The sequence below is a fragment of the Phoxinus phoxinus genome (genome assembly GCF_949152265.1).
Source record: "Phoxinus phoxinus genome assembly, chromosome: 19".
Lineage (NCBI taxonomy): Eukaryota > Metazoa > Chordata > Actinopteri > Cypriniformes > Leuciscidae > Phoxinus > Phoxinus phoxinus.
Genome location: NC_136894.1, coordinates 25,608,475 through 25,626,178, shown reverse-complemented (window position 1 = coordinate 25,626,178; position 17,704 = coordinate 25,608,475). Strand labels below are relative to the sequence as shown.

The 17,704-nt window shown below is 37.4% G+C and overlaps 3 protein-coding genes across 3 annotated transcripts; 2 read left to right on the top strand and 1 right to left on the bottom strand.

Moving 5' to 3' along the window:
• Window positions 1-57: 57 nt before the first annotated feature.
• sdha (succinate dehydrogenase complex, subunit A, flavoprotein (Fp)) lies at window positions 58-9,222 on the bottom strand. Its single transcript, XM_079591566.1, has 15 exons — window positions 9,016-9,222; window positions 7,688-7,771; window positions 7,346-7,507; window positions 6,585-6,728; window positions 6,244-6,408; window positions 6,018-6,166; window positions 5,386-5,510; window positions 4,885-5,053; window positions 4,500-4,695; window positions 3,155-3,326; window positions 2,895-3,013; window positions 2,620-2,731; window positions 1,807-1,937; window positions 1,442-1,555; window positions 58-685 (listed from the first exon to the last, which is right to left on the bottom strand). The coding sequence occupies exons 1-15, from the start codon at window positions 9,073-9,075 to the stop codon at window positions 599-601; spliced, it is 1,989 nt and encodes a 662-aa protein (XP_079447692.1). The 5' UTR covers window positions 9,076-9,222; the 3' UTR covers window positions 58-598.
• On the top strand, window positions 9,223-11,471 carry ccdc127b (coiled-coil domain containing 127b). The gene is made up of 3 exons (XM_079591565.1): window positions 9,223-10,022; window positions 10,360-10,485; window positions 10,591-11,471. Exons 2-3 carry the CDS (start codon window positions 10,365-10,367, stop codon window positions 11,271-11,273), a joined length of 804 nt encoding a protein of 267 aa, XP_079447691.1. The 5' UTR covers window positions 9,223-10,022; window positions 10,360-10,364; the 3' UTR covers window positions 11,274-11,471.
• Window positions 11,472-13,291: 1,820 nt separating this feature from the next.
• sqleb (squalene epoxidase b) lies at window positions 13,292-17,076 on the top strand. The gene is given in 12 exon segments (XM_079592022.1): window positions 13,292-13,425; window positions 13,737-13,950; window positions 14,038-14,092; window positions 14,094-14,195; window positions 14,288-14,384; window positions 14,620-14,733; window positions 14,854-15,025; window positions 15,512-15,607; window positions 15,832-15,974; window positions 16,105-16,201; window positions 16,489-16,576; window positions 16,673-17,076. Coding segments are annotated over 12 exon segments (1,467 nt in total). The 5' UTR covers window positions 13,292-13,350; the 3' UTR covers window positions 16,887-17,076.
• The last annotated feature ends 628 nt before the right edge of the window (window positions 17,077-17,704 follow it).

Genomic DNA, 17,704 nt, shown 5'->3' with positions numbered 1-17,704 from the left:
AAATCTCTCTGCCTAGTTAACACCAAAACATGTCAGTCAATATCATAGACACAATCATTATAGCCCGGATTATCTTTATTGAGTTTAAACAGAACCTACAAAACAGAACATGCAAGATATACAGAACTTTACATACAGATGAGCTGTGAGCATATTTGAGAAGCAAAGGTCACCAGGTCAAATACACGTGAAACCGGACATTACATTAGCACCACAAACTGTTAAGCAAGGAGCTAACTACTTAAATTTATTTTCCACAAGTGCAAGTGCTTCTTAACTGCATTATGACAAGCATTCAACATTTAAGTATTAAATATCTTATGATTTACTTGCCAGCATGGGGTAGAGCAAATGTGATGGATGCGTTTCAGAGAATATAAAGCACTCACACAGCTTTTGTTGTTACAGAACAGTTGAAACTTTATCAGGAAGTCTGACTACTGTAGCTTGTCATTTGCTCTGATATTTCAGCGAGTAGAATTGTGATCATATTAAAATGAAGTGTAGCCTGTCAAACACAAGATATTCCTTCATTTATTTATTGTCTGATTATAAATAAGCAAAAGGGCGGAGTCATCTGGGGTATACCAGGATGTGTTTAATAGGAACGGATAGCAGGGGGAATGGCAGCACATTCTTCTGCGTTCAGAGAGTTGTCAATCACAGGTCTGTATTCCAGGGTAACCTGAAACACCAAATATATGTTTTCTTCTTTTATGCAGACTCACAAGACAGGTTTAAAGTGCCCATATTGTACTGTTTTAAAGGTTCCTGGAGGTCTCCTACTCTAGGTTTACATGCATCAAATTTCAATAACACTTTAATTTTCTCATAATTTACATTGCATTCCCCTCATTTCACAAAAACGGTTTGTTCGAACTAAGATTCAGTCTCTCCAAACCCCTACTTACCACGAGCTTTCTCTGCTCTGATCGGTCAGACAGCCCAGTGTGTTTTGATTGGTCTACCGCTTACAGCGATCGTCAGAAACAAAACGCTCATTACCATATCTGAATTTCAGCTCCGGAGGCTTCCTCAGCACTCGATACACAGTAATACGAACAATGCCGTCAATGTTTAAAGTATCATTCCAGCACGAGTCCTCATCCTTTTTTTGAAAAGTGGATTCACGGCGCTGAAAACAGCGTCTTCTCGACATGTTCAGATAACACGAAACAAACTCTTCCAGTCTCAGCTACTTGATTGTTTGAGGGTCAAAGTAGACGTTCATGAGCAGCCAATGAAGACCATAGTCTGGCATTATGCAAATGTGTTAATAACTTTGGAGTTAATAACTTTGTTTGTCATGCACTTTGATATTTAAAACATTTTACATTCACAAACAGCTATATAACAAACTGCATGAAAGGTGATATTCGAAAAAAGCAGAACAGAGGCACTTTAAATGTGAACAAAGGAACCGAATCCATTATATATTTACCTTTCCTGTCTTGGGATCCACGTAGGACAGTGTGTGTTTCCTCCAGTGCTGTTCATAAGGGATCTTCACTTGTCCCTGCAGGGGTTTGGCGTAGTCGTACTCATCCACACGGTCCTGTAACAGGAACAGGGAAACGTTAAAAACACAAACATTATCAACATGGCAGTTGTGTCTAACACTATGATTCCTACTAAGCTGCAAAACCAGATTACAAATAACTGAAAGCAACAACATTCCATGTCAATGAATACACTGTATACTGTACTGTATTCTATTTTATAATAGATAAGATGTCCAAGTTAGACAAGTTATTAATGGTACAAAATATTGTCCTTAGACAAGCATGCTGGTTTCAGAAAGTTGACCTTGAAGTCCTCGCGAGCGTGAGCACCCCTGCTCTCTTTACGGGCCTCAGCTGAGACGATCGTCTGCACTCCGTTCAACATCAGATTCTGCAGCTCCAGAGTTTCCACCAGATCAGTGTTCCACACAATGCCTGAAGACATAAAAGAGGAATTTAGTGTATAATGCTATAAGAGCCACCGTCCTGCAGAGATAACAACCTTTTTGTACAGTAATGAAGATTATCATATGAACAGCAAAATTCTAAGTTTCTAAACTCCCATTCTAATTTTCTAAGTTTCAATGTAGATTAGACAGCAAATACACTGGCTTGTTTGGGTCCATTTTTTAAAAATTATCTTATGCTGATCAATATAATTTATATTTGAACAAATATAAAAACATTTGAGACATATTACATTTTGAAAAATGTAAAATGTTCCATTTTAATGTGATGGCAAAGCTGAATTTTCAGCATTATTACTCCAGTCTTCAGTATCACATGATCCTTGAGAAATCATTCTAATATGCTGATTTGCTGCTCAAGAATTTTTTATAATTATTATCAATGTTAAAAAAACTGCTAAATAGTTTTTGTGGAAACCGTGATACATTTATTCAAGATTCTTTCATGAATAGAAAGTTCAAAATCTTAATAACATCTTTGGTCACATTATAAATGTCTTTTGATCAATTTAATGCATCCTTGGTGAATAAAAGTATTAATTTCTTATCTTAGTGACCCCAAACTTTTGAGCTGTAGTGTATGTTAGTGTTTTTTGGAGGAATTTGGATTTCTAATTGATTTAATTTCTCCTGTGCCAGTCTTCTCTGACCTCTGTCAAATGTCTTGATGTCATCCATCGACTTGTAAACGGAGTCCATCTTTTCACAACCTTCCTTCAGGACGTCTCCCGTGCGGAACACGGCAGCGTGAGTCTGCATGGTCTGAGGAAGAAAAACAGAAATGAAATAAAAATTTACATATAATAATGACCACTGGAGATCATAAGATGAGGCTTCAAAGTCTAAACAGTCAAATTCCTATTTGTTCAGTCTATAAATGTTGCGTTTCTTTTAGGAACTAAAGAACTCCAGTGAGGTGACGTGCCTTCTGCATGTTGAGCCTGATTTCTGAGGTCCTGGTACTGCCGTTAGCAAAACGGATCTTGTCCAGATTGGAGACAGATGCCTCTCCTGCATTGGGTTTCAGAGGGGAAAGCTTCTCTCCTATGTGACAGGATACAAATATCACACAAATTGTAATAGTTTGTAGAATACTATTAAAAATATAAACAAAGGACTTTATAATGCCTTAAAACTCATCACTCAGGAGCATTCCTTCATCATTTCGGAGTGTTATGAAGCTACCTGGAGTGTTTATGTCAGCAATAGTCAAGGCACAAGCGCGTCCAAACACAACGAGATCCAGCAGTGAGTTGGCGCCCAGGCGGTTGGCACCATGCACTGACGCACAGCCGGCCTCGCCACAGGCGTACAGGCCTGGCACCACCTTATCCTCTCCGTCCTGATAGGTGATGACCTGCGAGGATTACAGAGAGGATATTAGCATTATATTCTCATGAGTGCAGATTGGAAACAGTGACTGTAACATTTGTTTAATTAATCAAATGTAAAATTAATGTACACTTTCAGTATCTTTCAAAAGTTTGGGGTCACTAAAATTGTTCATGTTTGTGAAAGAAGTCTCTTATGCTCATCAAGGCTGCATTTATTTGGTCGAAAATACATTAAAAAGAGTAATATTGTGAAATATTATTACAATTTACATTAACTTTCTATTGCAATAATATAAAAATGTAATTTTTTCCTATAATGGAATAGCTGAATTTTATAATTTAATACTCCAGTCTTCAGTGTCACATTATCCATCAGAAATCCTTCTAAATGCCTATTTGATGCTCAAGAAAATAAACATTTCTTATGATTCTTATAATTATCAATGTTGAAAACATTTGTTTTTTTGCTTAATATTTTTGTGGAAACTGTGATACATACAGCATTTATTGGAAATATACATATTTTGTAGCATTAAACAATTCCAGTTGTAATACAAAATTGTAAACTAACTGGTCCCACAACAAAAGGTGTGGGACAAGTAAGTTAACACTCCATAATTTAGTAATTAAGGATTATTACTTAAAAGTGCAGCAAGCGATTTCTCGAGAAACACAAACACACCCCTCCCTTCATTGCTCCGTCCCCAAAACGCACAAACACGCAATGCAAGAATAAGTGTCTCTATCATAGCGGAAGCGGAGCAAAATAATGCTTTGTGAAAAATAAAGTGAAGATGACGAACGAACGCCAAGGAAAATGAACATACAGCACACAAGAGTATATGGAAATCTTTTCTAATATTAATGCGGGTCCTAAAGCTCTTGCCTGATTGTATCCCTTCTTTTTCCAGCAATATTCCTCTGACATTTTCTCTTTTGTAATGTCTCTCAACCATCTCTCTGTCTTCAGTCTTTCTTCAAATCTCCCTCTTGCTCCCTCTCTCTCCTCCCCCATCACGAGAGGACACGCCCCCTGCTGCTGATTGGCTTCAAGTGTGTTGTGGTGCTCGGTCCGATTCACTTTCAATTGTGTTTCTCAGAAATCGCTTACTGCACATTTAGGGGTTCGGAGTTTGATCCAATTCCTAACCTAAGATGATCAGTAGTCAAAGTGATGGTGAAAATGGGCAGAATACCTGTCCCTTGTAGTTGGTGGGGATGCCGCCCATGTTGTAGTGGACGGTGGGTAACACTGGGATGGGCTCTTTTGTGACGTCCACTCCAGCAAAGATCATAGCGGTTTCAGAGATGCCGGGCAGGCGAGCGGCGAGCTGCTGGGGTGGAAGATGATGGAGCTGCAGGTAAACGTGGTCTTTATCTGGCCCAACACCTCTGGTGGAAACATGGGGAAAACTCTTTTTTAGAAAGTTAACACCAGTTAATTCAATCAATCACGTACTGTATGCGCAAGTGAAGTTAAAAACAAAACTTGCAATGTATTAAATAAGCAGAAAAATGGTGAAACTGTTGTGGGCACAAGATAGCAGATTATTATTATAGAAAATATCAAGTATTTTATACCTTCCTTCTCTGATCTCAATGGTCATGGACCGTGAGACCACATCCCTAGAGGCCAAATCTTTGGCATTGGGCGCATAACGTTCCATGAACCTCTCGCCTTCACTATTGATTAAGATTCCTCCCTCTCCACGGCAACCCTCTGTGATCAGGCAACCGGCTCCATAGATACCTAAGGGGATTACATCATAGGTCATTTAAAACCAGCCACAGGTTGGCTGAAGGCATCTGGAAGGGGGTGAATATTTATAACTCAGATCATCATGTTTCAACACAGATGCACGTAAACACAGCAAAGAAATAGTATAACTATGCATGTAATATCTAACTACTAGCTAGACAACAGATGGACAAAACTAATGTGACATGTGAGACATAATCATGTTGCAAACTATACTGAAGTAGCAAAACATTACTTCACAATCCGTGGGAAAGATGTATGATGCTTTGACAGTGAAAGTAACCTAGAGAACTTTTCCAGATTTATAAAAGAACGAAGCTTACCTGTGGGGTGAAACTGAACAAACTCAAGATCCTGGCAGGGCAGACCCGCACGTGTCACCATGGCATTGCCGTCTCCTGTGCTCGTATGGGCTGATGTACAGCTGAAGTATGTGCGGCCATAACCGCTGCAGAGAAAATGAGATAAATATCTTTATTTGCATGTTGTAAAAACACACGCTGTATTAATAATATGTACAACCTCATACTTTACCAATAAAAATTATATAAATAAAATATTATAATAATTAAAAATATAGATTAAAATCAAAATCTTTTATTATTAATTTGGTGAACAAACAGAACCAATCAAACTTAAAATATGCAATTAATAAACTCTGTCAGAAAAAGCTTTTTGAAAAGCCTTTGAATACTAATGTTGGTGCTGTTAACTAACACAGAAAATATTTATTAAAAAGTTCTCATTCGTTTAAATAAAGTTGATTTAAAATATAATATAAATATTAGATGAATATAAGTTCACTAAAATACATACAATTGTTAAAACTGAAATTAAAATGTAAAAATAAAATCTATATTTATTATGTAATCAATAAATACTATAACAGTATATAAATAATACAAAAATAACACAGCTGAATGCTAGAGACCGAAAACTAGATCATTTCTCTTACCCAGTGGCAATAACCGTGTTCTTGGATCGGAAACGGTGGATGGATCCGTCCTCCATGCATAGTGCAATGACTCCCTTACACTCTCCATCCTCCATCAGCAGATCCAGGGCAAAATACTCGACAAAGTAACTGGTATCATACCTCAGAGACTAGACACCAACACACACAATTAGACATGGGCTCAACGGGTGTTCCAGTTCAAGCTGACTTTCAGAATCTCACTCACCCGTCCATAGAGTGTGTGAAGGAGGGAGTGACCCGTCCTGTCTGCCACACAGCAGCATCTGTGAGCCTGACCTCCTTTACCAAACTTCAGACTCTGACCTCCGAAGGCACGCTGATAGATCTTCCCGTCCTCGGTACGGCTGAACGGCATACCAAAGTTTTCCAGCTGAAAAAAAATATAATATCCGCTGATGAGATTGGAGGAAATTGCAATCTATATCAGTCATACCGTAATGTTTGAGTAAAAGACAAGGAAACAACAGAATCATTCTTCTTATCCAATTATTCCTCAATACTTTCAAAGCAAGAATGACAGTGGCAGGTCATGTGATCATCTCTCACCTCCACCACTGCAGCAGGGGCCTGCTCAGTCATGTAATGAATGGCATCCTGGTCTCCCAGCCAATCAGATCCCTTCACTGTGTCATAAAAGTGCCAACGCCAGTCGTCGTCCTCCATGTTTCCTAATGCAGCATTAATCCCACCCTTTTTTATAAAGGGAGAAATAAACGTTCAAAATAAATAAATAAATAAGTAATATAAGCTGAGCCATTATGAATAAATTGATTAAATAACATGTTTTTAACCTTTACAAAGACCATATATATATATATATGTATATGTGTGTGTGTGTGTGTGTGCATGTAATGTGTATATATATATAAATATATATATATATATATATAAATATAACTCTGCCTATCTTTTTTATCTTGAAAAAGATAGGTAGTGCATAATTCAGTCATATTCTAAGAGAATATACTTTTTCAAAGAGGTGTAAGAGAATATCTGAGGTGTCGTTTCAAAGGTTGAGCTGCCGTGTGAACTTTAGACTTCTTGAACTGAAAATCCCTGCACAACTCTCAGACGTTCTAAATGATTGATTCTCATTCAATCTCTTCCTGAGCAAACCACATGATTCTGATGCATTCGAGTCTTGATATTATTCATTGTCCTTTCAAAAACACCCGAAATTGTTCCTGATTTGTAAAAACTAGTATACATCCAGAGGAAAAATTGTTATGCTGTTGCTGTATATGAGACATATATATTTTTTTATACTAAATAATAATAATGAGAAACACAAGAGGAAATCTCCAAACCTGTGCGGCCACTGTGTGTGAGCGTGTGGGGAAAAGTTTGGTGACACAGGCTGTGTTGAAGCCGGCCTCCGATAGACCGAAAGCGGCACGAAGCCCTGCGCCACCGGCTCCCACCACGACAGCATCAAACTCATGGTCTACTACTGGATACTGCGTGGAGATCTGAAGAGACAAACACCATAAACACATTGATCACACAAGGCCACTCAACGATGACATCTATATTCGCTTCTTAAACGTGGAACTGAATTATAACAGAAACTTAATAGCCTGCAATGTTAGCGCATTTAATTACCAATGCCAGATCCTACATGCAAAATGGAACCCAGCAGAAATACTTACACCATCTGAGACTTTCGCATCTCCCTTTTTTCCATAGATGGAGAAATGCAATTTGCGGTTGCTCGCCTGGCACACGGCTGGCAGCTGGATGGAACAACAAAAATGTTTAATTAGTTTTTAATGTAATTTATTTTTAATCGTTTAAAACCTAAGAAAAATCATATCTGTGATGTTTAACTATGTGTTTACATTTCAATGCTTTATCTTCATATATTCTTGAGTATATATTTATTTATATTCATCTTTGCCTCCTGTCTGTTTGAATTATTTATATTTTTTATTTACATTTTTTTCCACCCTGTATGTATAATAAAATTAGGTAACACTTTATTTTAAGGTGATGTAGTAACACGTTACTACATGTACCTACTCTAGTAATAAAAGTAAACTATGCATAAATACAAGTAACTAACCCTAAACCAAACCCTAACTCTATAGAAGTACATCTAGTTAATTAACATTACTCAGTACTTATCTAAGTAAAATTTAACTATGTCACCTTAAAATAAATTGTAACCTAAAATGATTAATAAAATCATAAATTAAAATAACACACACAAATGTATTTCACTCTAAGTAACAAAACATCACTGCAATACATACAGATAGGGACAGCACTCCGATGTAAGCTGGTATTTATCAGTGACATAACAGTGCGATGTCTGACTATTGTGTTTTATTTGAACAAAATATAGGTTGAGCAGTTATATTGGAGACTTATAAGATAAACCCATTTGCTGTGCTTGTGTATGTTTATGATTAGTAGGACACATATTGCCATAACACATCAACAAACTTTAACAGGTGACTGTAGCTGTCAGTTATGTCTGTAATAACACTAGCCAGCCACAATTCTTAATTCAACGTTCATAGCAGTCTGTTTTTATTCTCATAGTCATAATCAATGAGAAACGAAATAAAAATCATGCATTCAAACACATCACGATAATAATAACATGAGCTTTCAGGATCGCATGGCTAATGCTAACGCTGCCCGCTTGACCTTCAATAGATCCATGATTACAAAACATATAAACTTCACTTATATGAAATTATACATTACATTAGGTTTAAAACTCTTAAGTATTACTGATAAAAGGATAAGCTCCATAAATAAAACAGTATCATATAATGCGTTCACTCATGTAACAAAGACACTGATACTACGTAACAGAGTTACCTAACACAGCAAATGATGGTTACAAAACCAACACATAACGGACTACAGTAGATTACAGTGTCATCTCAGTATAAAACAATTTAACTCTCGGCATGCACAGATCATGCCATTACAATAGAAAGACTGTCCAAGATCTGAGATGACTTACAGCTTTAGATGACACAATCTTTTTGCCGAAGACACGGGAGGCAGCGCACACTGCAGCCATGTTCAATTCTGTCTAAAAAACGCCTGCGCGCGCGTGTGTGTGTTTGGAGCTCGTGCACGCTGTGATGTAAGCGGTAAGGGAAGTCCGACTCATTTCCACGAATCGGTTCTTTCGAACCATTAAAAAGATTTGGTGAGGTTTTTCCCTGACTCCACGGCGCGGCGTAGCTATTTGCAGTGTAATCGTGCCGTTGTTTTTTTGTTTTTTTGTTTGTTTTTTTATTGTTTATATAAGTTTGTAGCCCACCTGATAAAAAAAAGTCGGTTGAACTTTTCTAATACTCTTACTTTCGAAGCTTATTCAGTTATGGGTTCTGTCTGCTTGTTGAATAATGGGTCTGGTCTCTGTCACCTGAAAAACAAACGATATTCATTTAAGTGAATGATAAAACAAATCGGACATAATGTGATTTATTTATCTTGATAAATTGATACTTAATAATAATAATCATAAAGAAATAATTGAACATCATTACTTCGTAATTTTTTATAACTAAAATATTTGAACATGTATTACTCAATTTAAAACGTGATTACAGTAAAGATTGTTGTGTATACATTACATGCAGAGCAAATACAAAGGCTCAACCTTCTGATCTAAGATCCTATTCAAAAGAACGAATCGGCTCGAATGATTCACGAATCGGACATCGCCTACCAGTTTCCCAGCTTCAGTGAGGACCGTACCAATAATTGTCCACGCTGGGGGGATTTGTTGGTTAGCGTCATGCAGAAAACAAAGTCAAGCATGTATTTATACTGGGTGGAATTATGTACTGTAAATGCCACTGTATATAATATAGCATTCCCACTTTAAATAAGTGATAATTTTGTCCAAGAACATTAACGCAGGTGTTAGCTATACCTTGTCATGGTAGCGACTATTTGAATCTACCGTATTTGATAACAGGGGTCAAGTCAACTTCTGGTGCTTTGGATACTGGCAAGGTAACATGGACATTTGATGTAGTATTGTATTGCCAGCATGTGCTTGCATGATTAAGGGGACGTTTTCTTTGTTAAATATAACTTGCCAAATCGCATATGCATGTCGTGGAAACCGGAAGTGTCATATTTCAACTAGGACAGTCTTGCGCTGCTCAAATTTCTAGTTTTGAATTAAATGTAAATTCTACATCATGTAGAATTTCATTATGTTTGCATAAGGACAATAATGCATCATTATAAATACAAAAATGGGCATTTGGTTTACAGTATTTACAGTAGCATTTCCCTTTTTATATAATATTGGTCATATGTTTGATTTACAAGTATGTATTTGCAGTCCCCATGAACAACCTGAATGACCCTCAGGACTGGAATATAAGGCCAGAGAGGCAGGGTGATGGCGGTGACAGCAGTAAGTGGAACTTTGCCTTCCTGGTGCCCATGCTGGGGCTCGCTGCCTTTCGTAAGTACTACACAACAGTACTGCCCTTTTCTAGTGTGTATGTTTTAGTTAAGTATGTGTACTTACATTTTTATTTTTTTATTTCTCCTGGGGATGGATTCCTAGGATGGATCTGGTCCAAGGAGTCTCAAAAGGAAATCGAGGAGGCCAAGGTCAAGTACGAAAAAAACGTAAAGACAATCCAGAAAGACCTCGATGTGAAGTACCGACAGACGCTCTCTGAAAACCGCAAAGAAACAGTTCAGCTCGAGTTTGATCTAGAGAAAGAAAAGCAGCGGGCACATGGCTACCGTCAAGCCCTGGCATCCCAGAGTCAGCAGCTCGAGGAGGAACGTCGAGGCATGAGGTTGGAACGTGAATCTCTAGAAAACGAGAGATCTAGATTGCGTCACGGAGGACCTGGTGGCGCCCTCTTCCACGAGGCTTTGCAAAAGGAAAAAGAGCGAGAGATGAGGGCTTCGCTGGCTCTGAAGGAAGTAGAATACAGGCTGGTGGAAAGACAAAGGGCCTTTTGCAGTATTTTGGTGCCTCATGCAAGGAGGATGGAGATGGAGAAAGACCTTCTGGTTCGTACGGCCAAAGAGCCAATTCTTGCACATCTGGAGATGGAGGACGGTCTCAGGGATATTTTTAAGAACGATCACAGTTGTGCAGAGTATCTCAACACAGATGAACGGAAGAATGGAAGTCTCATGTGGCTGTATCTCAGATATTGGCAGCTGCAGGTCACACTTCAAACACACCAGAGAGCTGAGGCTTCTATACTCGGGATACAGACAAAAAAGTGACATTGGTAGAACAGAAGGGAATCTATATCAATAAAATGATGTACTGGTATTTTAAATGACCTCGTTAGCAATAAAGTTAATGAGATTAAAAACATGTTTTATTGATTTATTTGTGTGAAGAGCAAATTCAAATTTGTACATACAGTACTGAAAGTGTCAATACCACATACAGAGTAAAATACCTCATGTTGTAACTTGTAAACTATTCTCAGGACTAATAGTCAATATTTAACAAAACTCATCCATACCTCGTCCATCCTATCTAAATAATGCCACTGTTGACATGATGATACCAGAAAGAGAGAAGCAGTCCATATCAGTGTTCATTTTTCCTGGTATGTGTAATATGGAAATCACATATTTAATTTACATTTATGCATTTAGCAGATGCTTTTATAGTGACTTACAAACAGAAACAGTGTCACAGAGCAAACAACGTTCACAGTGTATTGTACAATGCCAGATTTATTATGGAATACAGTATGCATACCAATATGAGTTGTGTAACGACAAAGGTGCCACACCTACTAATTTCTAGAAACATGTTGTTGCTTGCAGTGAATATTTTTTCTTCTTGAAACCAGAGAAAGCAAGTAATTTGAAGATATGAGCAGGTTAAAATAAAAGCTGATGTGCTCTTTGTAAATTTACCGGTAGTCAAAATGAATGATCTGAATGCACGTTTTGAAAGGAATAATAGAGCAGCTGTAAATGGTGGGGATGATAAAAGATAGCTGGATCTGGCCTCTGCTGATTTCAGTGTGGCTTAGTGTTGTACCGTAAGCATTACATCATGTGTTAACATGGTTATGTTTGGCACAAAAACATAGGCCCAAATGCCAAATCCCATGTTTTTGTTCTAATGTTGTGTGTATAGTTAGTGTTTCTTGTACAGTTCTGCAACTATTCTTCTCCACAACACAAATTGTAACTTCTGACATAACAATATTTTTACAGAATGGTTCATGCAAAGGAGAATGAGAAATTAAATTGATTGTTTGCGGAGAAGCATTGAGAAAGACAGAAGGAAGACAAAGCCATGGCTACGATTCATCTACAAGTTGCTGTATGCTAGACAAGAAATTATTTGCAGCAAAACTGTACCTTATTTTGCTCAAGGAACCAGAGAGGAAGTGTTAACTGGCCTCCAGTGACCCCATAGCACGTCAACTCAACATAAAGGCTGATCTCATCAAGTTATTCCAGCATCTGGTGCCCTAGTCAAGAGCCACAATAAACGTGTGTTGAGGACTGGCAGAGAAAACTTAAGGGTTTACTTGAAAGTGAGCAAAAATAGAAAAGGACATTGGAAAAATCCGGATATTTTTGACCCAGTGGCACTATAGTTTCTTCGACACTAAATACATTTTTACTACTGTTTACATTTTAATATCAGGTTTATGATTTACTCCCAGGTCTGAATGTCCAGTATACATTTCTGTTGAGATTAAATGTTTTATGGAACTAAACTACACATTGAACCTTTGACAATGTGGTTTAAACTGTGGGAATACTGCAAAGTTGTCACATAAATCCACCGAAGGAAAGTTGAGGTTGAACCCAAGCAAGCCATCTTTATTTTTTGGAGAACAATCAAGAAGCAACGAGGGAACAACAGGAAACAACAAAGGCAAACTAAAAGTCCAACTAACAAAACAAGAGCACACAAACATGACGATAAGAAATCTGTACTAACAGCATATTTCATTATAAACAGGGGGTGTTAATTGTGTTTTTCATTTTGCTAAATAATAATAATATAGTAATAAATAAATGAATTACTGTCTGTTCAGAATTGCCTATGTCGTTTTCACTTCTTTAGTTATCTCTTGTAAGAATCATGCAATGCATATGATATTATACACTAACAAATTATTTATTTGTTTGTTTGTTTGTTTATTGCAGTCCAGTGTGCTTTCATCAAAAGGGCGCAAGTGTTTCTATCTAACCGTACAGTGATATGATTGGATGACTGGATTAAATGGGCGGGGTTTGTTCGTTTGATGCCACGCGCCGTAATACTCTGTCAACCTACTTTGTTAGGTAGCCTAGTTAACCTAGTAGGCTAGATGTCATCATGATTTCAATAATCCGCCGATGTAGATGCACCAATTCTCTCTGTATGCTCATCTTTAATTCACGACATTTTAAGGTATGACTGTGGAGCGATCTGTGATGCGTACACTATTAAATATTTAACAATGGTGACGCTTGATAATGACCTACATAATGATCGCGGTGATACAAGAAGTGTGGACCTACCATATCTATCTATCTATCTATCTATCTATCTATCTATCTATCTATCTATCTATCTATCTATCTATCTATCTATCTATCTATCTATCTATCTATCTATCTATCTATCTAATCTCTGTCAAAATAATCATATAGGAACTTTAATTAATTAGAGTAACTTTTTTTTTTACTATCCATCTATTATCATCTATTATTTATCTACAGAATAATACCACCAACACTGGAGATTTTGTTGCCCCAGAACCTGACGTCATCATTGTAGGGGCCGGTGTTTTGGGCTCCTCATTGTCAGCGGTTCTTGGGCGAGATGGACGCAAGGTTACAGTGATCGAGAGGAATCTTAGAGAGCCGGACATAATAGTGGGTGAATTGCTACAGCCTGGTGGATACTGTGCTCTCAAAAAACTAGGCTTGGAAAGTGAGTAAAAAAAAGAAGAAAGAATCTGAGCACTGGCCACCAATTTTCATTGTAGTTATAATACTGATAATCATTATTTTTTCATAGAATCAGTAGAAGAGATGGATGCACACATTGTGAATGGTTATATCATCCATGATGGTTGTGGAGATACCTTACTCACAAGATCTGACTCAATGTGGCCGAGCTTTCCACCACGGTCGCTTTATCACGGGTCTGCGTAGAGCTGCACTAGCGGAGCCAAAGTAAGACCAACATATGTGTCTTACATGTTCAAATATGGCATATAATATTATACAAGTATTTTTAATAACATATGTACCTGATGTTTGTCGAGTGTGAGGTTCATTGAAGGCACAGTAACATACCTTGAAGAAGAAAATGGCTGTGTCACAGGCATCCAGTACAAGGACAAACATTCTGGAAAAATAAAGGTTAGTGGGTAGCTTCAACATCATGACTTAAGGAATGAGTAAAAAAAATCATGGTATAAACAGTAAGGATGATTTTTGATTAAATTTGTACTTGTAGCCTAACCTCACAAACCTCTTTTGAGGATCGCTTTAACATTACAAAGTTGTTAAATACCCAAATATTTGCTGTATTTTAAGTATTTAATTCTTAGGAAAATTGTAAATAGTTAATCTGAGTATGTGGTTTTTTTTACAGAGGTTACGCGCCGCTCTAACAGTGGTGGCAGACGGATGTTTTTCAGAATTCAGAAAGCATTTGGGGTCGGAAAGGGTTCAAACCTGTTCCAACTTTGTAGGCTGCATAATGAAGGTATGATGTGCTCTGGTGTAACTTTTTATGATTTCACAACCACTAAATTGAAAGAAAACTCAGCTTATTTGAAATGTAAACATAGCACACTAGTTTTATTGCATTGGTTTGTCTCCTCAGAACTCTCCTCAGTTCAAGCCCAACTATGCTGAACTAGTTCTGAGCTGCCATGGACCGGTTCTGATCTACCAGATCTCCCCAACTGACACACGCGTTCTGGTGGACATACAGGGACGTCTCCCCAAAAACCTGAGCCAATACATGATTGAGAAGATACATCCGCAACTGCCAGGTCAGAGAACTAATATTATTGTCAATAAGAGCGTATTTAAAGGGATAGTTCACCCAAAAATGTACTCACTCTTAAGTTGATCCAAACCTTTATGAATTTCTTTCTTCTGCTGAACACAAAAGAAGATATTTTGAAGAATGTCTATAACCAAACAGTTGATGGACCCCATTGACTCCCATCGTTTTTTTTTTTTTCATGCTATGGAAGTCAATGCGGTCCATCCACTGTTTGGTTATAGACATTCTTCAAAATATCTTCTTTTGTGTTCAGTAGGAGAAAAAAAATTCATGCAGGTTTGGAACAACCTGAGGGTGAGTAAATGATGACAGAATTTTCATTTTTAGGTGAACTACCCCTTTAAAACGATCAAACAGTTGTTTCCTAAAACTAGGGTTTCAGTCCACATACATGAGCTGACATAAAAATAGGGTTGATATGGATTATAGATATTTTAGCAAAATTTCTTTGCCTTGTTGTGCCTGATAGATCACCTAAAGGGGCCGTTTTTGTTGGCCGTACAAAATAACCGTCTGAAATCCATGCCAGCAAGTTTTCTGCCATCATCACCTGTCAATAAACCAGGTAACCGCTCAATATAGATACAGCAAATGGTTGAGATGCAGCTGTAAAAATTTATCATTGTAGTCTTTATTATAGTACATAGATTTAATTACAAAGAAGCTTTATTATTGTTGTTATTATTTAAGTAGGCACTGTAATTTGTTACCTATAATGTCATAGACTTATAAAGTGTAGACCATTGCAACTTAATTATATTAAAATAGATCTATCTGTCCTCATGACAGGAGTCTTGCTTCTCGGAGACGCTTATAACATGAGGCATCCTTTAACTGGCGGAGGGATGAGCGTAGCACTCAATGATGTCATGATTTGGAGAAGTCTGCTTCAGAACGTTCCGGATCTCAGTGACAACGCGGCCTTGTTGCAGGTTAAAATCCTAGAGTTTTATTCAGATAAACCAGAATTTAAAATATTGAAACATTTCATTAATTCAAAAAAGATTAGCTCTAATGCAATTCTCTTACAGTCAGTGTATTATTATTCTACCCCGCCTATAGGCTAAAAAGAAATTCCACTGGGAGCGGAAGGTGTCTCATTCATTTGTGGTGGATGTTCTAGCACAGGCACTACATGAGTTATTTGCTTCAAAAGATGGTAAGCATATGCTTTTATGTTTCTGAATTATACAGTTGAAACAAGATCCTATTTTCAACATCTTAAATGAAAAACTTTCATATTTCTGTTGCCACTAGAGGGAACTCTTCAACCATAAGCCAAATATTAATCTTCAAAGACTTGCCCCTAATGTAATTGATTGCTGTGCTGTACACCATAAACCCTTGCTGATTATAAAAATATAGATCGTCAAACCATTTTAATCACTGCAATCATAGTTTAATATCTTATCATAACTTATCATAATCTGTCTCCTCCGTTTGCAGATTCAATATTAAATCTTCGAAGAGCCTGCTTGTGTTATTTTCAGCTGGGAGGGGAGTGTGTCTCTGGGCCAGTTGGACTGCTGTCTGTGTAGGTCCAGACATTACAATCAAACAAATAGCTGTAAATGTACATAAATATTGTATGCACAGTCACACTAAATCTAACATATGTGTCAATCATCAGGCTGAACCCCCGCCCCTTGACACTGATTGGTCACTTCTTTGGTGTTGTATTGTACGCAGTCTACTTAAACATCAGGGCAGAGGTGAGACAGGACAGAGCAGGAGTGCTGCCGAGGAACATGGGAATTCTTTATCGTGCATGTGCCATCATATTCCCTCATATCTTTTCTGAATTGAAATACCTCTTTTATAGATTTCGTAGGCCTTTGCAATGAGTGTTAACTGATTGATATTTTGTATCATATCATCAGACAAAAGAATAGTTATTATAAAGTCCAAGTCTAAAACCCTTCACTAAAATTGATATGCATTTCGGTATTTAGACTGAAAATATTATAATTATATGCATTTATATGGTTTTTACAGAATGTACATGTACTTAAAACTGTTAAATAAAGGTTTTTTTAAAGTTGGTTTTCATGATGGTGCAAAAAAAGAGCAGATTATGGCTTTAGTGACTGTATCATAAATACAGATCATTCTACATGCCCTACAAAATGTAGTTACCACAAATTTAGTCTTTTAGATTACAAGCCGACAAATGGGTTTGGCTCAACTATGCTCACATTCAGAGACAACTGAGTGTGAAAATGGATCCAATCAATCAAAATTCAATCAAAAAAACCTTTGAAGCCATTTCAGTTCCAGTTCCACATATTTACTGTGTTTGGGCTTTGTCAAACATCCTCTTTCCAGTTTACAAAGTTCTCCAAGATTAAAGCTGCAAGCACATTGCTGAAATTGCAACAAAATTTCACAGGAAAAAATGTTCATTGTTCATTATCACTAGCATCGTGACGCATGAAGCACAGCTCACACAGAAGTCACTTTCAAACCATCAGCTTTCTGTTGGTCGACCTGGCAAATTCACACGACCAACTTGAACATGAGCGAAATCTGCATAGGCAACTCTTGCACCCTCAAGCGAAACTCCCAATAGCATGATGGATTCCTATTGAAATCACTGTAAAAAAAAATTGATTGTCAATAGTGTAGCAATGCACAAAGCACTGCTCACATGAAGGACATCTTC

Excerpts from the sequence above, each read along its gene's own strand:
- sdha (XM_079591566.1), bottom strand. The coding sequence starts at position 9,075 with ATGGCTGCAGTGTGCGCTGCCTCCCGTGTCTTCGGCAAAAAGATTGTG. Across the intron at positions 3,327-4,499 it reads CCACCAACTACAAGGGACAG|GTCATCACCTATCAGGACGG; the intron begins GTATTCTGCCCA and ends TAATCCTCGCAG. Across the intron at positions 2,732-2,894 it reads TCAGGCTCAACATGCAGAAG|ACCATGCAGACTCACGCTGC; the intron begins GCACGTCACCTC and ends TTTCTTCCTCAG.
- ccdc127b (XM_079591565.1), top strand. The coding sequence starts at position 10,365 with ATGAACAACCTGAATGACCCTCAGGACTGGAATATAAGGCCAGAGAGG. Across the intron at positions 10,486-10,590 it reads GCTGGGGCTCGCTGCCTTTC|GATGGATCTGGTCCAAGGAG; the intron begins GTAAGTACTACA and ends ATGGATTCCTAG.